The sequence below is a fragment of the Procambarus clarkii genome, chromosome 32 (assembly GCF_040958095.1).
Source record: "Procambarus clarkii isolate CNS0578487 chromosome 32, FALCON_Pclarkii_2.0, whole genome shotgun sequence".
NCBI classification, from domain to species: Eukaryota; Metazoa; Arthropoda; class Malacostraca; order Decapoda; family Cambaridae; genus Procambarus; species Procambarus clarkii.
Genome location: NC_091181.1, coordinates 16016178 through 16037450, shown reverse-complemented (window position 1 = coordinate 16037450; position 21273 = coordinate 16016178). Strand labels below are relative to the sequence as shown.

The following is a 21273-nucleotide window of genomic DNA, read 5'->3' as shown; positions in this document are numbered from 1 at the left end:
TAGCCTTACCCAGTACTGTCCATCATGGTACTGTACAGTTTCTAAGTACATTGTATGCACAGGTATCATCAGGACTTGGTTGTTCAGGAATTATTCCTATGGCATCAAGTTCCCACAATTGATGTACAGATTCTAATCCATCATCAATCATGTGGAGGATTTTAAGTGGTGACTGTTCTTTGCCTAGTCCTAGTGCCTAGTCCCTAGGTGCCTAGTGCCTAGTCCTAGTGCCTAGTGCCTAGTGCCTAGTCCTAGTGCCTAGTCCTAGTCCTAGTCCTAGTCCCTAGTCACTATTACACTTTCTGTATGATGTGATTTTTCAGGAGTTGAAGGTTCAAGATCTAGTATAGGTCCTGTCATCAATATGCCTCCTGCTGATTTGAGTATATTCATACCCATTGATTCCTCTGATCCCAGAATGAATCGATGATAGTAGTCAGCTCCAATCAGGATTCCGATATCCCCTATGTAGTCAGAATCAAGCTGAGGATCTGCTAATTGGATTCCTTTTTCTTTTAGGAATTTAATTGTGGCTGCCAGACCAGTCACTTACATTTTTAGTAGGAATTTTATCAACTACTATGGCTTCTACTGTCCTTTGGGATGTACCTAGACAGACATTGAGTTTTACTACTGGAAAGGTTCTACGACCTGAATTGGTAAAAAACCCTGATATGGATGTAGATACTTGCTTTGAAGATTTAAGTTGTAAATCTTCTGCCATCTTTTTACTGATAAAGGTTTTCTGTGACCCTTGATCAAAAAAGCCTCTTGTTTGAATACGAATTCCTTGATTGCATAGTTCTAGATGTGCAGTAGGCAATAAGGCTGTTGTAACAATTTCTGTATCTAAGTCGTTGACATTACTCATTACTGTACAGAATTGTACGGCTGTTGTGGTATTATCATCTTTTGGCTTTGCCTGAGATGCAGGTTGATCATTGGATGTCTGTGATCTGGATTGAGTGTTGATATCACCACAGAGTGCTGTGTGATGTACACTTTTATGACAATATTGGCAGTTCTGTAATTGAGTGTTACACTCACTTGTATCGTGCTTCCGTAGACAACGGATGCACCTGTTCAGAGTTTTCAGTCAATCAATTTGACTGGCACGGCCTTCATAAACTGTGCATTGATAAATGTTATGTGCTTCTTGACAGAATAAACATTTTGGGGCACTTGCAGCTCCCTTTCTCTTATCTGTCTTGGGAGCTTGATTTCCTACAGTTCTGTTAACTGTGGGGGATATAGCATATGAGCCAACATTACTCCGTTTCCACTTTGCAGAAGAGGAGTTTTGTTGCCTTGATTTTTGACTGCCAGTTAGGACATTTTTATTTTTGTTTGTGGATTCACTTTTAGTGATTTTTTCTTGTGATCTAAGTTTTCCTCGGCTTTGTAATCTTTGTACGTAATCTCGAAGTCCATCAAAGATTTTGCTTTGTGATAAGATGTTGGTGTTATAATGAGTGCATAGGCTGTCTATGACCTCATTAGGAAGTTTCCTTTGAATGATTAACCTTGTAAGCCACTCTGCATTTCCTACAAGTACTTTTGTACTGAGGGCTTTGATGATTGATTCTATGACAATCAAAATGATTGTAGTGACTCATAACTTTAATTTGGAGAGGGTAAATCCAATAATTTGTGTGAGAGACGGGCAATAGCAGTCTCCTTATCATTGTAGTTATCTTGTAACAACTGTAAGGCATGGTCGTAATCATCATCTGTTAATGACAAATTAGCAATGACCTGCCTTGCCTGTCCCCATAACTGGCTTTGCAAATTTTGAAACTTCGTCGCTTTTTTGAGAGAAGTCTTGGAGTTTATTATAGAATCAAAGGCTCAATGTACCATTTCCCCACAAAGATACGAGCAGCAGAACAATGGAGAGGCGAAGGAAAAAGTAAAGGAACAAAGGGAACATCAGCACGAATCAAGAGAGCAGAAGAATTAGAAGCCCCAGCAACGGCTGCGGAGGGGGGAGAGAAAGGAATAGCCACGAATACGACCAGGACGAGCACCAAGCATCGGCTCCTGGAGACAGACACAAAGGGGCGAAAACCGCGAAATCAGAAGTTGGAGTTCGAGGAAATTGGCATAATAACCTCGAACGTTCCATTGAAGAATGGACAACGACGAGGAGAGAAAGGACAAAAACCGAGAACAAGGAAGAAACAAAGGCGAAAGAGCAACAGACCACGTTAAAGAATATCAGGGTCGGGATCAGGGTCAGCAAAGTCAGGGTTAGGGGGCATGGGTAAACTGAGAAAAGACGGAGGGAAGGAAACGGGAGAACAGATCAGAGGTGGGCGGGCGGGGTCCAGAGGAGGACGAGGAGGAAGAGGAGGAGACAACGGAGAGGAGGACTCAAGGACAGCAGCAGGAAGAGGGGGGGTAGAAAGAGGGGAGCGAACCTCACCAAGGTCAGCAACCAAGAGGGAAGCGGGGGCGCAACCACCGAAATGGGAGGGAAAGGAGCGAGAGAGGCAGAAGTAGGGGCCGAGGAAGAAAGCGAAACCTTCTTACCCGCCGGGGAGGAAGAAGGAGAGGAGCCAGGCTTACGCTTCTGACTTAAAGAGACAGGTGTCCCAGCAACCACGTACTGGGCAACGGATTCTAGCGTCTCAGCAGGAGAAGCCGAACGAGAGCACACATGACGGCCGTTTGGACATCAGCGATGGACATCAGCCCGCACCGACAGGCGGCGGGGAGAGTCAAGAGACGGAGGGGAAGGATAGGAAGGAGGAACGGAGGGAGACGAGGAAGAAGACACAGGAGACACGACAGACCGGGTAGAAAGAAGGGCAACCTCAGACAGAGGACCAGGAGGGGGATCCTTCGGGAGAGAACCCAAAGGAACAGAGGAGGGGGCAGTGGGCGTATCAGGGTCCAAAGCCCGGAAACGGTTGTGAGTCTGAGGAAGGCGGGAAGGACGAGGAGAGGAAGAGCGCAACACGCGAGCATAAGAGATATTAGCATAAGGCGGGAGCCGGCGAACCTGGCGTCTCGCCTCAGGAAAAGATAAACGCTCCCGGTGCTTCAAGTTGAGGACGGCTGCCTCAAGCTTGTAATGGACACACGCACGGGAGAAGGTAGGATGGGCCTCACCGCAGTTGAGGCAACGAGCCTGGGGAGAAGTGCACTCCGACTTAGAGTGACCTTCGCCACCACACAAAGGACAGAGAGAGACAGTCCCAGAGCAGCGGAGGGCACCATGCCCAAACCTCCAGCACTTGTTACGGAGACGGGGAGAAGGAATGTACTCCTGGACAGAGCACCTTGCACCAGCAAGAATGACAGAGGGTGGAAGGGTCCTACCATCAAAGGTAATCTTCACAACCCGGAGGGGTTGACGGCGACTACCACGAGGGGGACGAGTAAACGTGTCCACCTGGAGAATAGAGTGGCCCTCGGCAGCAAGGATATGTCGAATATCATCGTGGCAGTCGCGCAGGTCCCGAACACCGGTCTCAACATGGGGCGGGAGCAGAATAGTGCCGACACTGGCATTCAACTGAGCGTTCTTCGAGACCCGAACAGGGGTCTCGCCAAGGCAGGATAAGGCAGCCAAGCGGGAAGCAGCAATGACACGTGTACCGAGACGAGTGGGGTTGAAAGTAATGGAGGTATTCACGGAATCAACGAGATGTCGATGGAGGGAGAAATCATCAGGAGGCGCAGAATCAAGAGGGAGGAGATCAAAATATTTGTCCCACGAAGCGGGACCAAACAAGGCTTGATAGGTGGCAGAACTAGAAGGAATCGAGCGAGGGCGGCCGTGACGAGGACGGCGGTGAGAACCCCCAGAGAGAGAGGGGTTAAAAGGCGCAGTAGTTACAACTAGAGAAGGAGCCGCACCAGGGGACGAGGTAGTCACCATTGGGGGCTTGGGGCTCGACCCAACCACAGAGGAGGGAAGGGAGCTGGGGGAAGCAGTCAGAGAGGCCAAAGGAGGAGCAAGGTCGGGGCCCAATGCAGCGGAGGCTACAGAGCCCGGTCTTCCAACACGGACTGACTCGGTGGCTTGGTCGCCCACCCCACGAGCCTGAGAAGGTAAAGCAGAAACAGCCGAAAAAGGGGTCATCATCATTACGAAAAAGAAAATTAATTCACGAATGTGCCCCCACACCCACCATGGAGCCACAATTAGAGGCAGGACACCCAACAAGAAGCTATCGCCGATCTTGCCGGGGCCTCCTAGGGGTGCGTCGTGAGTATACGCCCAAAAACGCCACCTTAAGAAACCGACAGTCCGTCGAGATTGGGTTCAGTGACGAAAGGGGGATTGACAATAAAAGGTTCCCCTCGCTCTCGACGTCGGGTACTACAGTTCTACGGGTGCAAGAGTATGCCTTCTTAAGCACCCGGGCATCAAAATAGAAGAAGTCTAAGGGAAGAACCAAAACAAGCAAAAGGTCGGCAGGAAACGGCAAGCAGATAGGAGAAGATGGGGGAGAAAAACGAAACAGAAGGAAAAGGAAAAGGTGCCCAGAAGAATTGGAGAGGACGGCAGCAGGAGCACAAGGCTAGAGAAGGACAGAGGACTGTCCCAAGGAGCATCACACTCCGGCAGCCGCCCACTAAGCCCCCACACGGCAACAATGAGCTGAGCGGGGAGGGGGTCTACTTAGGTAATGATTCCAAAGATCGTCCTTCATTTCCTCCCTGGAATCTGGATGTAGCAGGTGTTCAATTATCAAAAGTACTGTAATAATTTGGTTTGTGACGCGAATGCACGAATGCACCAAGTTGGTAAATCCTGTAATATTTTTTTAAAAATAGTAAATGGCACTATTTTTGCAAAGTTATTACAAGATCTGTTACCCCTAATAATTGTTTGATAAAATACAGTAGAATGCCTACTGGTTTTACCTGTAATAGGGTTTGATACAGTTGATTATGGTCAGATTGTAATGAAATGCTCTTACAGTGATAAAAGCACTTTTTTTAAGGAATATTATGTAATGAGCAACTCTGAAAATCAGTTGATTAGAGATAATGCTAGATAATACACTTAAATATGTATGTAATGTTACCACAAGTGAGGTAGGTACTGTGACACTGATATGTGGTACTGTGGTTTCTTAACACAGAACAGTATTAGTATGCTATGAATGCTTACTAGTTAATGGATATGGTGGCTTAAGCCACTGCAAACAATTTGTTTACTTAGATATATAGCTATGATAAATACTGGCGGTTAGCTAGGTTAGGCTAGAATATGTAAAAATTATTCCAATGCAAAATCAAGAAGTTTCTTACATATTTGGCATTGAAATATTCGGTAAACGAAGGACCAAAAATAACTAGGTTCGAAGGACCAAAAATATCTAGGTTCGAAGGACCAAAAATATCTAGGTTCGAAGGACCAAAAATGTGGGAAAAACCTGCTGGGATTGATATAAGAGGAGACTACCAGGGACTTGTACTGAACTAAATTAAAAATTTATTGTCTGCAAATTAATTCAATTAAAATCTCTAGCTTGGGTTGTAAACCCTAGCTCCTCTTTTCCTAATGTCAGATTGTGAGCTGTAAGGGACAGGTGGGGTGAATGAATTAGTTGATAGAAGTTCCAGTCCACCTGTAGACAGGGATCTCACATCAGCTTGTAATTTATACAAGGATAAGATTTATTAAATTCAGTTATATGACTGAACACTGGCTCTGTTTAAATCAGGGATTTAAATATACATAGTCTAGCCTAGCACCATATCTATTTACAGCCAATATATTCTTATACTATAAATAACAAATTAAATTGTAAAAGTATAATAAATGACTTTAAATGTACTGGTACCAAGTACAAAATTATATTCAATTAAATGAACTTATATGATAACTTAAAAAATAACTAAGCAATCAATTGTTGACTTAATTTATATATTCAAGTATGTATGTAATGTATTTATATTCAATTTATTAGAATAAGGTACAGTCAGCTTGACTGAATCTCTTCCAACACCACGGACACTAATGAGGTTTTATTTACATATTGCAGTTGAATCTTTTCTCACATAATGGACACTCATGAAGTCTAGTGCTTGGATAAGATTCACAGCTACACTATTTTAATAAACTTACTGAGATATGAGGCGTTGCCTCGCTTTTTAACCGACAGACAGATTTATAGAATATTAAAGTCACACAAGCATACAATTGGCCAATCATATACCAAAATAACCTTCAATATACTTCTCTGCCTGTCTGACAGTGTGCCAGACTGATTAACTTTCTCTTCTTGAGTTTAGGCACGATATTTTATATCACAGCTTTGCTGTATGATGATCTGGTAGCGTTGCTACGTGTTTGTCCCTGCAGTTGCAGAAGAATGATAAGTTGATGGTGTAAATGGAGCCAAGTCACTGTGTGCTCCGCTCTACACTTATAGATATAAATGTTCTAGGGATTTTCCTTGTAAATATTGTCCAGGTACTCCCCCAGTTCTAGAGAGTATTCACTGGTGATAAAAATAACTAGATAAGGTGTCCCAAGCCAAATGATGTTCGCTAAGGATCCGTCACTGTTTTGTCAACAAACGGGTAGTGCCGCGGGGTGTGGTGGGCACTCCTCTCCCAGCAATCATCCCCCCATGCTCCCTGAGCACGGTAGCCTTCTATGAATATTGATTGATTATTTTTACAGTCTAGACTTATGATTGAGATAAGATGTGATTATAATATAATTAGATATAGGATATAAAGATTATAAGTAGTACTTGATAGTACCACCGATTCTAATTAAGGATTCGATTTTATCCCTACCGGATATTGAATCAATATTCCAATAGTTTATTAATTAACAAATCCTTCTAGAAGCTTCTGGATCCTTGAGAGATCATGCACAAAGTCACGTAGGCATCTATTGGGCCCTGTAGCGTACGTGATCATAGTGACATTGTCATCTAGAATCAAGCTATATAATGAATCTATAATGATTCTAATATGATTTTGATACGATTTAGATATGATTTTGATATGAAACAGATATAATATAGAAATTAAACATTTCTTAGATGATTATTAGATATAGTGGGTAAAAATTTACCACATGTCTGGTGTTTATGTTGGTGTGTCTGGTGTTGGTGTGTCTGGTGATAGTGTTGGTGTGTCTGGTGATGGTGTTGGTGTGCCTGGTGTTGGTGTGTCTGGTGTTGGTGTGTCTGGTATTGGTGTGTCTGGTGTTGGTGTTGGTGTGTTTGGTGTTGGTGTTGGTGTGTCTGATGATGGTAGTAGTGTGTCGGTTGTGTGTGTGTCTGGTGTTGGTGTGTCTGGTGATGGTGTTGGTGTGTCAGGTATTGGTGTTGGTGTGTCTGATAATGGTGTTGGTGTGTCTGGTGATGGTGTTGGTGTGTCAGGTGTTGGTGTTGGTGTGTCTGATAATGGTGTTGGTGTGTCTGGTATTGGTGTGTCAGGTGTTGGTGTTGGTGTGTCTGATAATGGTGTTGGTGTGTCTGGTATTGGTGTGTCTGGTGTTGGTGTTGGTGTGTCTGATGATGGTGGTGGTGTGTCTGGTGTTGGTGTGTCTGGTGATGGTGTTGGTGTGTCTGGTGTTGGTGTTGGTGTGTCTAGTGATGGTGTTGGTGTGTCTGGTGTTAATGTTGGTGTGTCTGGTGTTGGTGTGTCTAGTGATGGTGTTGGTGTGTCTGGTGATGATGTTGGTGTGTCTGGTGATGGTGTTGGTGTCTGGTGTTGGTGTGACAGGTGTTGGTGTGTCTGGTGATGGTGTTGGTGTGTCTGGTGATGGTGTGTCTGGTGTTGGTGTGTCTAGTGTTGGTGTTGGTGTGTCTGGTGATGGTGTTGGTATGTCTGGTGATGGTGTTGGTGTGTCTGGTGTTGGTGTTGGTGTGTCTGGTGATGGTGTTGGTGTCTGGTGTTGGTGTTGGTGTGTATGGTGATGGTGTTTGTGTGTCTGGTGTTGGTGTGTCAGGTGTTGGTGTGTCTGGTGATGGTGTTGGTGAGTCTAATGTTGGTGTGTCTGGTGTTGGTGTTGGTGTGTCTGGTGTTCATGTGTCTGGTGTTGGTGTGTCTGGTGTTGGTGTTGGTGTGTCTGGTGATGGTGTTGGTGTGTCTGGTATTGGTGTGTCTGGTGTTGGTGTGTCTGGTGATGGTGTGTCTGGTGTTGGTGTGTCTGGTGATGGTGTGTCTGGTGTTGGTGTCTCTGGTGATGGTGTTGGTGTGTCTAGTGTGTGTCTAGTGTTGGTGTGTCTGGTGATGGTGTTGGTGTTGGTGTGTCTGGTGATGATGTTGGTGTGTCTGGTGATGGTGTTGGTGTGTCTGGTGTTGGCGTGTCTGGTGATGATGTTGGTGTGTCTGGTGATGGTGTGTCTGGTGTTGGTGTCTCTGGTGATTGTGTTGGTGTGTCTGATGATGGTGTTGGTGTGTCTGGTGATGGTGTGTCTGGTGTTGGTGTGTCTGGTGATGGTGTGTCTGGTGATGGTGTGTCTGGTGATGGTGTTGGTGTATCTTATGATGGTGTTGGTGTGTCTGGTGATGGTGTGTCTGGTGTTGGTGTGTCTGGTGATGGTGTTGGTGTCTGGTGTTGGTGTGTCTGGTGTTGGTGATGGTGTGCCTGGTGATGGTGTTGGTGTGTCTAGTGTTGGTGTGTCAAGTGATGGTGTTGGTGTGTCTGGTGTTGGTGTGTCTGGTGTTGGTGTGTCTGGTGATGGTGTTGGTGTGTCTGGTGATGTTGTGTCTGGTGATGGTGTGTCTGGTGATGGTGTGTCTGGTGATGGTGTTGGTGTGTCTGGTGATGGTGTTGGTGTGTCTGGTGATGGTGATGGTGTGTCTGGTGATGGTGATGGTGTGTCTGGTGATGGTGTTGGTGTGTCTGGTGATGGTGTGTCTGGTGATGGTGTGTCTGGTGATGGTGTGGCTGGTGATGGTGTGTCTGGTGATGGTGATGGTGTGTCTGGTGATGGTGTTGGTGTGTCTGGTGATGGTGTGTCTGGTGATGGTGATGGTGTGTCTGGTGTTGGTGTGTCTGGTGTTGGTGTGTCTGATGTTGGTGTTGGTGTGTCTGGCTGGTGATGGTGTTGGTGTGTCTGGTGTTGGTGTGTCTGGTGTTGGTGTTGGTGTGTCTGGTGATGGTGTTGGTGTGTCTGGTGATGGTGTTGGTGTGTCTGGCTGGTGATGGTGTTGGTGTGTCTGGTGTTGGTGTGTCTGGTGATGGTGTTGGTGTGTCTGATGATGGTGTGTCTGGTGATGGTGTTGGTGTGTCTGATGATGGTGTTGGTGTGTCTGGCTGGTGATGGTGTTGGTGTGTCTGGCTGGTGATGGTGTTGGTGTGTCTGGTGATGGTGTTGGTGTGTCTGGTGATGGTGTGTCTGGTGTTGGTGTGTCTGGTGATGGTGTGTCTGGTGTTGGTGTGTCTGGTGATGGTGTTGGTGTGTCTGGTGATGGTGTGTCTGGTGATGGTGTGTCTGGTGATGGTGTGTCTGGTGATGGTGTTGGTGTGTCTGGTGATGGTGTTGGTGTGTCTGGTGATGGTGTGTCTGGTGATGGTGTGTCTGGTGATGGTGTTGGTGTGTCTGGTGATGGTGTTGGTGTGTCTGGTGATGGTGTGTCTGGTGATGGTGTGTCTGGTGATGGTGTTGGTGTGTCTGGTGATAATGGACCGTCCTAAAATAGTTTCCTAAATAGTCTAACACCTGTATATTTGCACAGACATGATCACCACATTCAAAATTCTCAGGGAAATTGACAGGGTAGACAAGGCTGGATTATATAACACGGGTGGTATACGCACAAGAGGACACAGATGCAAGCTGAGTACCCAAATGAGCTACAGAGACATTAGTAAGAACGTTTTTAGTGTCATCTTGAGGTTATCTTGAGATGATTTCGGGGCTTTAGTGTCCCCGCGGCCCGGTCCTCGACCAGGCCTCCACCCTAAGGAAACAGCCCGTGATAGCTGACTAACAACCAGGTACCTATTTTACTGCTAGGTAACAGGGGCATAGGGTAAAATAAACTCTGCCCATGTTTTCTCTCCGGCGCCCGGGATCCAACCCGGGACCACAGGATCACAAGTCCAGTGTGCTGTCCGCTCGGCCGACCGGCTCCCTACCGATGTCAGAGTAGTTAGTAAATGGAATGCACTAGGAAGTGATGTGATGTAGGCTTACTCCACTCACACAGTTTCATATGTAAATATGATGGATCTTGAGAAACTCACGAATCTGTACACCAATAGATTGACGGTTGAAAGGCGGAACCAAAGAGCCAAAGCTAAACCCACCGCATGCACAACTAGGCGAGTTCAGACACATTTCTTTAACATTCAATTATAGCGTAGTTAATAGAAACACAAACACATCGTAAGTCACCCCTTTGGGTACTATTCTGAGGTTCCAAGTATACCTCTCACGATGGCGCCTATGAGGTGTGTCAGGGTTCACCCCCCTTCCAACCTGTGGTTGAGATCGTCCCACGGGTACGCCCTTCAGTACCAGGCGCCACTGCTCGCCCTTGGGCTCCCCCAGTCAACTAAGGGCTGGCCTTATACACCCCTAGCGAGTGGGGAGGTTCAAGCTTCTTATAACTCACTTAAACCCGCCTGTCCTGACACTGGAATGCTTTCTTCTTCTTTATCTGGTCTACTCAGGTCGCCAGCTGGGTGTTTATGCTCGTGTCCCAGCAACACTTCAGTGGTCTTAATGGTTATCTTAATCAATGATGCAATATCAAGTGAAGTACAAGGTGTCACTAATGGTCTCATAAATATATATATAGCCCTAGAGAATGGAGGCTCACTTAAACTCCTCAGTTAGTTTTAAAGTTTACTGAAGAAAAACATATATACACATATAAATGGCATAAGGAAATGTCTATGTTTGGAATCATCCGCTGGCGGCAACACGGTCAGCTGACTGGGTCCACTCCTCTAGCGCGGGCACACACCTCACGCCTCTGGCAGCACAATCAGCTGACAGCTCCAGCTGTCAGAACGTCTTGACTTTCCCACGCCTCCAGCAATGCGATCAGCTGTGCATTTCAGAGTACGTTTCTGGCTCCTTGCACACCAACTACCCTTCCAGGATCACTAACATCCCCGCCTTGATGCTCACACACACCAACTCATGCCTAAATAAGTTTTTGGCTCCTAGCCTAACGTCCTGTCACTTAGACAATAAAATGATGAATGGAAATATTCACAACATATAAAATACTCTAACTCGCCTAGCTCAAAAAGGGGTAAGGGAGGGACAATTATCTACCTTATTTCACTCCAACCACGAACCTGACTCGTCCTCTGTTGAGGGATGTTGAGGTTCCTGGTTCTGGCGTCTACTCTGCCAACGACTATTGCCCACCACACACACACAGGTTCCTCCGTCGCCTTCGTGGTAACGCGTCTTCGCCGTGCTGACTCCCAATAGTTACTGCCTTCCTTCTCCTCTTCTCTGTGGTACTGGAGACAGGTACCTCCGTCGTCGCCCTCCACTCTCACTGGCACTGCTAACACCTCGCAGTCCAGCACAGCTTCCCCTCGCCTGAACTGCCAGTAGATTTGGGCCCGGCCCTATCTTCTCGCTTGATGTGTAAGACGTGGTCCTCTAGTGGGCGTCCCAGACGTCACCAGCCCAACGTTCCCTCGGCTGCAGACACTTTATAGGGCTCTTGGCTCTTCAATCCAGTCCGTCCTTGCCTCTGGGCACTCCACGGAAGTTGGATAGCTTCTTAGACTGTCTGCAGAATCGAAGCGGAGCTTAAATCTACTGGTAAGGGCTCTCTAGGTCCGGAGCTCGCTCCCTTCTATGACTGCTCGTGACGTACTCTTCCCGCCCAGGCGCCAGCTGCCCCGCGCCCTCCGCCTCATGACGTCACACCGCCCGAGGGCTCTCATCATTGGTCACTTCCGGCACGTGACCTCACCTAGCCAATCAGGTGCCGGGAAGCGTCAGGACGTCTTGGCGGGAAACAGGATGGCTCGTCACCGTCCTGTGCTTTAAATGGCATAAGCCCCTTGCATTATCAAACTTAGCTGACCATTTTACAGCCAGCTTAATCACGCTCCACGCTTCCCACACATGAAAATGTTCCCTGAACATTAGAGAATACTTAGGCTACGGAGATATGACTCTTCTAAGCTGGGAAGGAAGAAATATAGGGGTGGGCACCGTCACAGGTGTAACTCGAGTAGATGAAAATTCGTTACTCTCATACCTTTGTGGGAAAGGTATAAAAGATGAAGAACAAAAGTGTAAGCAAGTGTCCGGGACATATAAATTAAGCACACTCAAAAATCAACTGGAATGAAAAAATGCCGTATCAGAAAATTAACATCAGTTCAAAGATATGAAGTATTGATTGACAAACCACCTTGATATAAATATCCAGATTATAATGATTATGTAGGTAAGATGATAATGTTGTAACTACTTGGATTTATGTTAATAGTTACATGACAGTTGTACATGGTAGGAGGGTATTCCCACCTAGAGAAGCAGCCGGGAGTAATTGGGTGGGAGTGAGCGAGGGGCGAGGCGACCTCTCTCATCAACACGTAATAAACACCTGATATACCAATAAAACATATTAGCAATTAGTATGTTACAAGCTAGTGCTCTTAGATGAAACAAGAATGATGAGCTGAATCAGTATAGAGAGTGATAGTAGAAAACTCAAGAAAAACCTTGAGCAAATATGATAGCTTCATTGGAATGATGGCTACTTGACGATAATCCAGAGAAGTTAGTACAAGATGATGATGAGATAAAAAGATAGTGAGTAACAAATATAAGAAAAGACATGGTTTCTTCATTACGCATTTCTGGACAGCCAGGAAATCTTTAAACAAAGTTCCATACAAGAGTCCCACAAACTTGAGAGGCAGGCAGGAAGAACACTGACATTGGTAAGAGAGTACCTTATAGACAGGAGCCAGAGAGTTAAAGTGAGGAGCAAAATGTAGGACTGACGTAGAGTGAGATGCACAGTAAATCATTTGTGTTAATACCCTAACTTCAGAAGTTAACTCCTATATGTCAGTGTTTCCGGACAATGCAAAATTAATGAGAAGAGTCGAGACGGATGAAGATTGTAGGACACTCCGTGTTAACAAGCTACAGAATTGGTTCGATAAAGGTAGCAAAGAGTGAACATAACACTAAGCCAACATCTGGAGGAACACTGAAACAGGAGAACATCAGCCTCATACTGTAGTAAAATTCAAAACATCATTCAGGAACCTAAATAAGAAGTCATTTAGATAACTGCACATTCCCTATGCAAGACCAATTGTGATTATTCTACCCTATTGGTGAGTTCCATCTAAAGATTACACAAAATATAACTATGAATAATACTTAAGCTTGATGACCAAATCGAACATCATAAAATGGAGAAACGATGATGTTTCGGTCCGTCTTGGACCATTATCGAGTCGTGTGACAGAAGAGATTCATTGATTGATGATTGATGAAGATTAAGCAACCCAATAGGTGGCACGGGCATGAGTAGCCCGTAAATAAAAGAGAGGAAGGTACTGGCAAATAAATAAAGAGCGTGAGGTAAGGAGCAGGTAAAAGAAAATGGAAAGAGTAAGATGAAAGGTAAGAATTGGATTAATGGTAAGAATGGGATGAATGTACGAATGGGACGAAGTAAGAAAAAGTGGATGGTTATAGGAAAAGAAAAAACAAGAAAAGGAGTAAGAATAAGAGAGAAAAGCAAAGCTTAAGTCAGGTCACGTTGTTAAGAAGGTTGGAGCAATTGAATATGTGCTGTGAAAGGGAAGCGTCAATAGCAACAAAGCCAGGACTAAGGTTCATGTTGGGTCGGTTGTGTATCAGAGCCGAGTCAACAAGATGGCGTCGGTGAAGAGTAGAGGCAGGACAAATTATTTTAGAAGAAGACCAATCAATCGGATGATTATAATCCTTAACATGACAGAAGAGAAAATTGTTGCTGTCTGCAGACTTAACACTTCTTTGTGTTCCTTAAGACTGTCATTTAATGTAAGGCCAGGTCCCCCTAGAGATTGGAGGGGACAAGACCAACAGGAAACAGAGAAGACACCAGCAGCATTAGAAGCAGTAGGAGCAGTGTGAACCAGATTACTACGAACAGTGTTAGTTTGTCGAAAGGCGAGCTTTATGTCAAGAGGACAAAGGGTATTAGTGAGATTTTTGAGTTCAGATATGAAGGGAAGACATAGCACAGTTGTTCAAGTTGGAAACAGGTTTGTGATGAAAGAAATTTCGTTTAGCTTATGAATAGGCGCAGTTAATAAAATGTAAGGGGTTACCAGGGCGAGAGAAAGACGTAAATAAAAGACATATCAGAATAAAGAAACTGAGCGCCACTGATACGTAGAACCCCGGTTAACACAGGTAATACTGCGCTCTATCTTCCCTTCATATCTGAACTCAAATATCTCACTAATACCCTTCAGACCCTTTATATCAAACTCACCTTCCGACAAACTCTCTTCATAGAAATCTGGTTCCCACTGCTCCTCCTAATGCCAGTGCTGCTGTGTCTAGTCTATTTCCTGTTCGTCTTGTCCTCTCCAGTACAAAATAGGTTAATTTCTCTCAATGTTTGCTGATGATACAAAAATTACGAGAAAAATTCAGGCAGAGAGAGAGATGCTAGTAGACTATGAAAAGATTTGGACAAATTGAGAGAATGATCCAACAAATGACTATTAGAGTTTAACTCAAGTTAATGTAAAGAAACTAGGTATAGGGAGCAGGAAGCCGTACACAAGATCATAATTTAAGATGAATCCTTCACAAATCGGGTAGAAAGAAACATCTGTGAATTGGCATCACACTAACCCACTTCAGAACCTGTCTTCTGAAGCCCACTTCTAAAAGATATCGTCGGCTGCATATGCTAGGTTGGCCAACATTTCTAAAGACGTGCCCTTGGAAATCTGAGTAAGTAAGTATTTTGAACCTTGTATCACATATGTCAGACTATTCCTAAAGAATGTGGCCCCTAAGATTTGCCACCTGAATAGTCCCAGAAATGGGAAGTATGAGCCCCGTAGCTGGAAGAAAGAAAGTTAAGGAAGACATGATTACCACATACAATATTCTCCTGGGAATTTGTAGCGGTAGATAAGGACAGATCATTTAGCAATAGCGGTATTCGCCCAAGCAGTCACAGGTAGAAATAGAGTACCCAAATGAGCTGCAGAGTCATTAGAAATAATTCTTTTAGTGTCAGAGTAGTGAGCAAATGGAATGAACTAAGAAGGTAAGGAGTGTAGGTAGTCAACATGCAGAGTGTCAAATGGGAATGTGATAGAGCCCATTGGACTCAGGCTCCTGTACACCAGTTGACTGAGAGTTGAAAAGTTGCTGAAGTGCCGAAGGTCAACCCTCACAAGAACAATCAAGTGTGCCTCTAATTGTACTAATCACACACGTTAACATAATATGAGATTGTCATCACATGAAAAAAATTGGAAACTAATTATAAGATGAAATTCCTACCTAGAAATCTGTATGACATATAAATTCGTCTAACATTCACATCAGTAACCCATCAAACACATCACTCTTGTACATGGTGTAACATGTTCTTTGTTGATATGTAATTTCCTTTAAGTCTGTGAAGTCCGGCATGTACCACGAGGTGGCGGAGGCGGAGGCCAAGGGTCGCATTAAGTACAAGCTGTTGTCGGAGTTCCGTCAGGCCATCAACACGCTAGTGAGGCGGGGCGACCACGTCCTCATGGACCTGGAGATCGTCATAACTATGTTCATCGGACTGGACTTCTCTCACACAGGTGATCTGACGATGAGGTATCGTACTGAAGTGATCACAAGAAATGATAAAGCACATGCACCCACACACATGAATATTTAATTACTTTAAGTCTTCAAGGATTCGAGTTTGGGACTCACAAGTGCGAGTCTAGTACTCAAAAGTATTAGACCCTGAATGTGCTCAATAAGGATCTCAGAATTACCTAACTGGTACCCAATAGAGACTTTAAAACCCTTACTAGAGCACCAATAGGATATATCTGGAGTTCGAATCCCCCCATTGATACAACTTAATGAAGCATTATTTCCAACCTGTCCTCATGGAGAAAATGCACTTAAGGGGATTAGGAACATCTACATAATGGTGCCATAATCTATCATCAATGGTTATGTTCTTAGATTTCTTTAGGATAATGTTTGATTAGGTTTCATTACATTTGGTTACTTTAATACAGTGTATTATTGACGATAATGTGAAATATGGAAATCAAAAACTTTTTGAATATACCATTGAGTTCCATATACAAAAAAGCAAATTATGCAAAGAAAATGTTTTCAGCATATATTTTTTTATTTTTAAAACCAACGATTTATTACATAAGAAAGTTATAACTTTAGAATAATCTCTGTTCAGGACAGAGATATCCTTTCAGCAACCCGTTCTCGCACTTTCTTTATTCAATATTGACATATTAAATAAGTGCATATGTGACATACTAATTTATTGTGAATATTTTAGTTTACCTTGAAAAGCTTCATAGAAAACACCGACCTTACCTAACCTTCTTAGTATGTTAAGATAAGCATCTTATTGCTTCCTAATTACAATTATTACTTAACCAATTATAGGTATAGGTTAAGTAATAATTGTAATTACGAAGCAATAAGATGCTTATCTTAACATGCTAAGAAGGTTAGGCAAGGTCGGTGTTTTCTATGAAGCTTTTCAAGGTAAACTAAAATATTCACAACAAATTAATATGTCACATATGCACGTATTTAATAAATCAATATTGACTGTAAGAAAGTACGAGAACTGGTTGCTTTCAGACAATCATAAATATCTAGAAAACTATCAAGGTGATTTGAGGATTGTGGTTTCTGACAGTATTTGCTGTGAGGACTGGCTTGTTCTTTCCTATGCTATTGCTGCGGCTTACCTCATCAATAAAGGCTAAATACTCAACAGTAGGCAATTCTCATGGTAAAGTGATTCAAATACCAGCGACCAGCTGCCCTGCTTAAGCACCTGGATATTTATGTTTACATGTGTGACGATCTGAAAGCATATTATTGTTACGATATAGTCTACTTATAAATTAGCAAGTGAACTTTCGCCCTAGGCAGAGAATATTCTGAATTTATAACTTTATTTTGTTATATTTCGTTGGTTTATAAAATTAAAAGTCTTTGCTTAATTCGTTTTATTTGTAAAATAAAGAATTTGTAAGATTCCAGATTCCAAGATGGAAATTTGAATTCTTCATAAAATGAAGAATTTGTCTTCCTGTAAATGAAATTCTAGGGGATAATCATATGGTTTTCAAATGTCATATTTCACAAGTTTGAGAATAACGCACCATATTAACATATTAAAACATAATAAAACCTAACTTAATCTAACCAGACCTAACCTAACTAAGGATTGGGAATAGATAATACCATTAATTGCATAGTGGTTTCAGTGGCAGCTCATGGGAAAATAGGATGGAAGTACTGTGTCACAGCAAGGTGATAGCTCCTACACTATCATACAGTATGAAACGCCTATTTTTATATCATTTTAATTAAAATTGTCCGAATTCAGCAGTTATAAATATATTAAAAATAACACACAAAGATCTTTTGTTACTTCATATCTGTTAGTTGCCTATTATTCTAGTGTGAGGTAGATGCTGTAAGTGTCGGGGAGGGGGGGGGGGAAGATTAAAGCTCAGCGGGTCTTATGGATGAGCCGCTACTAGAGGTTATGAAGTTATTACCTCCAGGGTAGCTCCTCCCAGGGGATAGGTTGCTATAATCTACTTGCCAGCCATGATCATGAATTAAAGACACTTTTCACATGATTCACAACATATGGAAATTGAACATTTCTCAAACAATACTTCACTGACAACTTGTTCAAATTAAAACTGTTATAATTATTCCCTCCGTGTACTACAAATATAAATAGTTCCCAACAGAACCTAAACACCTAACCTACACCTAAATATGCCCATTATGTTAATATATAATTATATTAATTTAAATTTTAGAACATTTGCATTATTTAATGAACATTATGATAAAATTTCTGAACCCGTCTTAGTGTACGAAATGGCCAGTGCATGGAATGAACTTAGGATGGGTTTGTATTTCCATGTACTACAAATACAAATAATTGTCAACTTGAACACTTACCCTACCCCTACCCTCATTTAGGCATAACTATACACCAAATTGTAATATATAATAATGTTAATTTTTATATAAAACAAACTAATTTTCAAAACACCGTTAAAATTATTCACAGCATCTTTGTGGTCAGCTGCTGTATAGACGAGAAATGTCTGAGAATGGGTTGTATTGCTGTCAGCAATGTATATGACAAGGATGAAGTGGTGAAAAGCTTCTAGATACTGTCGTGATCCCGGACTTCCTGAGGGGGTTGGGGGCTAATGGAGCTTAGACCTCCAAAGCTCTCTGCCTACTGTGCCTGACCGTTCCTTTCCTTTGCATACAGGTAAATAACATTCCCCCAACCACTCTCTGCCAGAACGGACAAATGACCTCGGAAGCCACACACTCGCCACCGCCGGTCGACCAACCAAAAGACTGTAGAGTGCTTATATTCTGACCAGGAGATCACCCTGTACGTTTCCAGATCCTGGAGAGGGGGTTTAGCATCACACGTTTAGGGAGGTGTGGCTCCAACACTGGCCTCGTTGTCCTGTGTACACACCCAACTCGAGTCGTTGTGACTCCCCACTCTCTCCTTGGTTGATCTCCTCAACCCCCTTTTCTGAACTATTATTATTCCATACCACCCCTGTCCACAGCTGTCGTTCTCTCTCTCTCTCTCTCTCTCTCTCTCTCTCTCTCTCTCTCTCTCTCTCTCTCTCTCTCTCTCTCTCTCTCTCTCTGTCTCTCTCTCTCTCTCTCTCTCTCTCTCTCTCTCTCTCTCTCTCTCTCTCTCTCTCTCTCTCTCTCTCTCTCTCTCTCTCTCTCTCTCTCTCTCTCTCTCTCTCTCTCTCTCTCTCTCTCTCTCTCTCTCTCTCTCTCTCTCTCTCTCTCTCTCTCTCTCTCTCTCTCTCTCTCTCTCTCTCTCTCTCTCTCTCTTTTCTACTTTCTGGAAAGCCTCACTAGAACAAGGGCAAACACCTCTTAATTATAAACATTTAATACAACAAAGTACATATACAACACACTTACATACAATACAGAGGAATATAAACCTCTTCACTTTGACACTATAACCTGGCTGCAGTCCAATACCGTCATGGCTCTATCCGCCGTCTATATCAAGTGGTAGCCCAACTCCTGGCTCGCTACTTATATAATCAACCTCACCAAGTGGATTAAATCTCATAATACAATATGGCACAATCAGCCCTAGAATGTATATAAATACATATACAGGTAACTCAGCCTATGGCTGTAACACTATGAACATCAATATATATATTCCTTGATACAAAAATGACCACTCACCCACCTTCCACTGCGTCTTGCACGCCAATGGCACTCAAGCACTCTACCAACTCTCTATAAGTAATCAATAAGAACCTTCTCTCTGCATCCAGAGGTTCACTACCCTGAATATCTTCAGGTTCTCCCAGAATTGTCTACCAGGGTCTTCTACAGCTCTTCCGGTTGCTACACCATGAAGTTTTCCGTGAACAGCAATTATGCTTCACCACTGGTACCACAGAAGCACGTTAAACTTCACTTCACTGCTCCTCCTCGTATAGCTTGAGGTCCAACTCCTCACTATGGGGCTGCCACAGGGTTCAGTACCCCTTCCACAGCCTTAGAATTCCATCCACTACTCCTCCTCTGACCTCGAAGTTCTCTCAGCCTCCTGCATCATATCTCTTACCTGTGTTGCTACTCTGAGGCTCCCTCGCAGGCTCTCGAACGCTTACCTGTACTTGGGACTTGATACTTGTGTGGTATGACTTACCAGGTCCATATCCACTCTTAACTTCCTCACGGCTCTTCCATGAGTTGTCTTCCTCCTATTGAGCCTCCCATCATGTTGGCGCTATGATTGACTTCCCCCCAAGAGCTAAACGCCTCCTCCAACATGTCTGCTCTGTCAGCTGCTGACCGCAAGTCCTTGTTGCCTGCTTCCCTTATCCTCAGCCTCGTTTCCGGGTGGAGTAGAGACATGAACATCACTACCATCAGCTGCTTCACGTCCTCAAAAGTCTCCACTTCCTCAGACTTCAGCCACTTGAGGAACCCACGATCCAGCTCCCTGTCTGTCTCTGCAAAGGTCCTCCCTAGTGTTTGAGTGCACTCGCGAAATCTCTTACAGTATGACTCAAGTGTCAGTTGGAAGGAATGCAACACCGCACTCTTTAGTGCATCATAGTTCAGACATTCGTTTATTTCTGACATGTTGTAGGCCTCCATGGCCTCCAGTCAACCTACTCTGCACCAGTTCGCCCATCTTTTTAAGGTCGTAAACCTCTCAAAGTGGTCGAAGAAACTTTCTGCCTCCTGGGGTATGAATGTAGGTAGATCACATTCCCTAACATGGTGGTCGTTCCGGCAAACAGACTGCTGCATAAAACCGCTTTCTATATGTATCAGTTCAACTGTACATTTCGCTTGTAGCTCTAATCTCTTTGTCCCTCTCTTGTTGAAGCTGCAGCTGGGCAGCATGTTCTCGTCCTTCCCTCTGTAATCGCTCTTCACACTCCTCCCGCTTCTGCTGTCGCTGGATTTCATACTCCCTTTCCTCTCACTGCAGCCACTCTTGTCGATCTCATTCTTCTCTCTCTGTAGCTACATTTGCCATTCCTCTTGGTGCACATCCATCTACAGTCGCAACATCTCCAGTTTCACGCTCTTCCGATTTCCGCTTGAGCTCACACTGCTCCTGTCGTCACTTTGTGCTTTCCCAGAACCGGCAGGTTCTTTAGACTGTTCATGCCCAAGGGCCTCATCACGTGTCCTGAGGTGAGCAACAATCTCCAACCGCCTCTGAGCTACCCTAGACGGCGTAAGTCTTATGCCAAAGTCTGCTACTTGTCGAAACTGGTCCTTAGTGCAGCTCTCCAGCACACCTTCGTCTCGCGACTCGATAAACTCAGCCACCTTATTACCCTTCATTTTCTCTCTCCTATGTTGTCCAAACGAATATTGAACACCAGTCAACTACACTGGAACCCCAGTAAGTTAATCCTGGCAAGGTCACTGTTACTAACTCGTACACACAGCTCGTATATCAAGGGACAGTGGTATGAATAGTCTAGGGTAAATCACTGTCTTTAAAGCACGATACACCAGAGTGCCCCTTAAGCTAGTACAAAAATAAGAATATCACAAGAATAGGATA

At 43.9% G+C, this 21273-nt stretch overlaps 1 protein-coding gene across 1 annotated transcript in view; it reads left to right on the top strand.

The window, feature by feature from the left end:
- The window catches only part of LOC138370447 (uncharacterized), a 109114-nt gene that overhangs the window by 8817 nt on the left and 79024 nt on the right, over nucleotides 1-21273 (top strand). The window contains exon 2 of the mRNA XM_069334815.1: nucleotides 15568-15748. Within this exon, the coding sequence (XP_069190916.1) occupies nucleotides 15568-15748 (181 nt within the window). The remainder of the gene's footprint in view (nucleotides 1-15567; nucleotides 15749-21273) is intronic.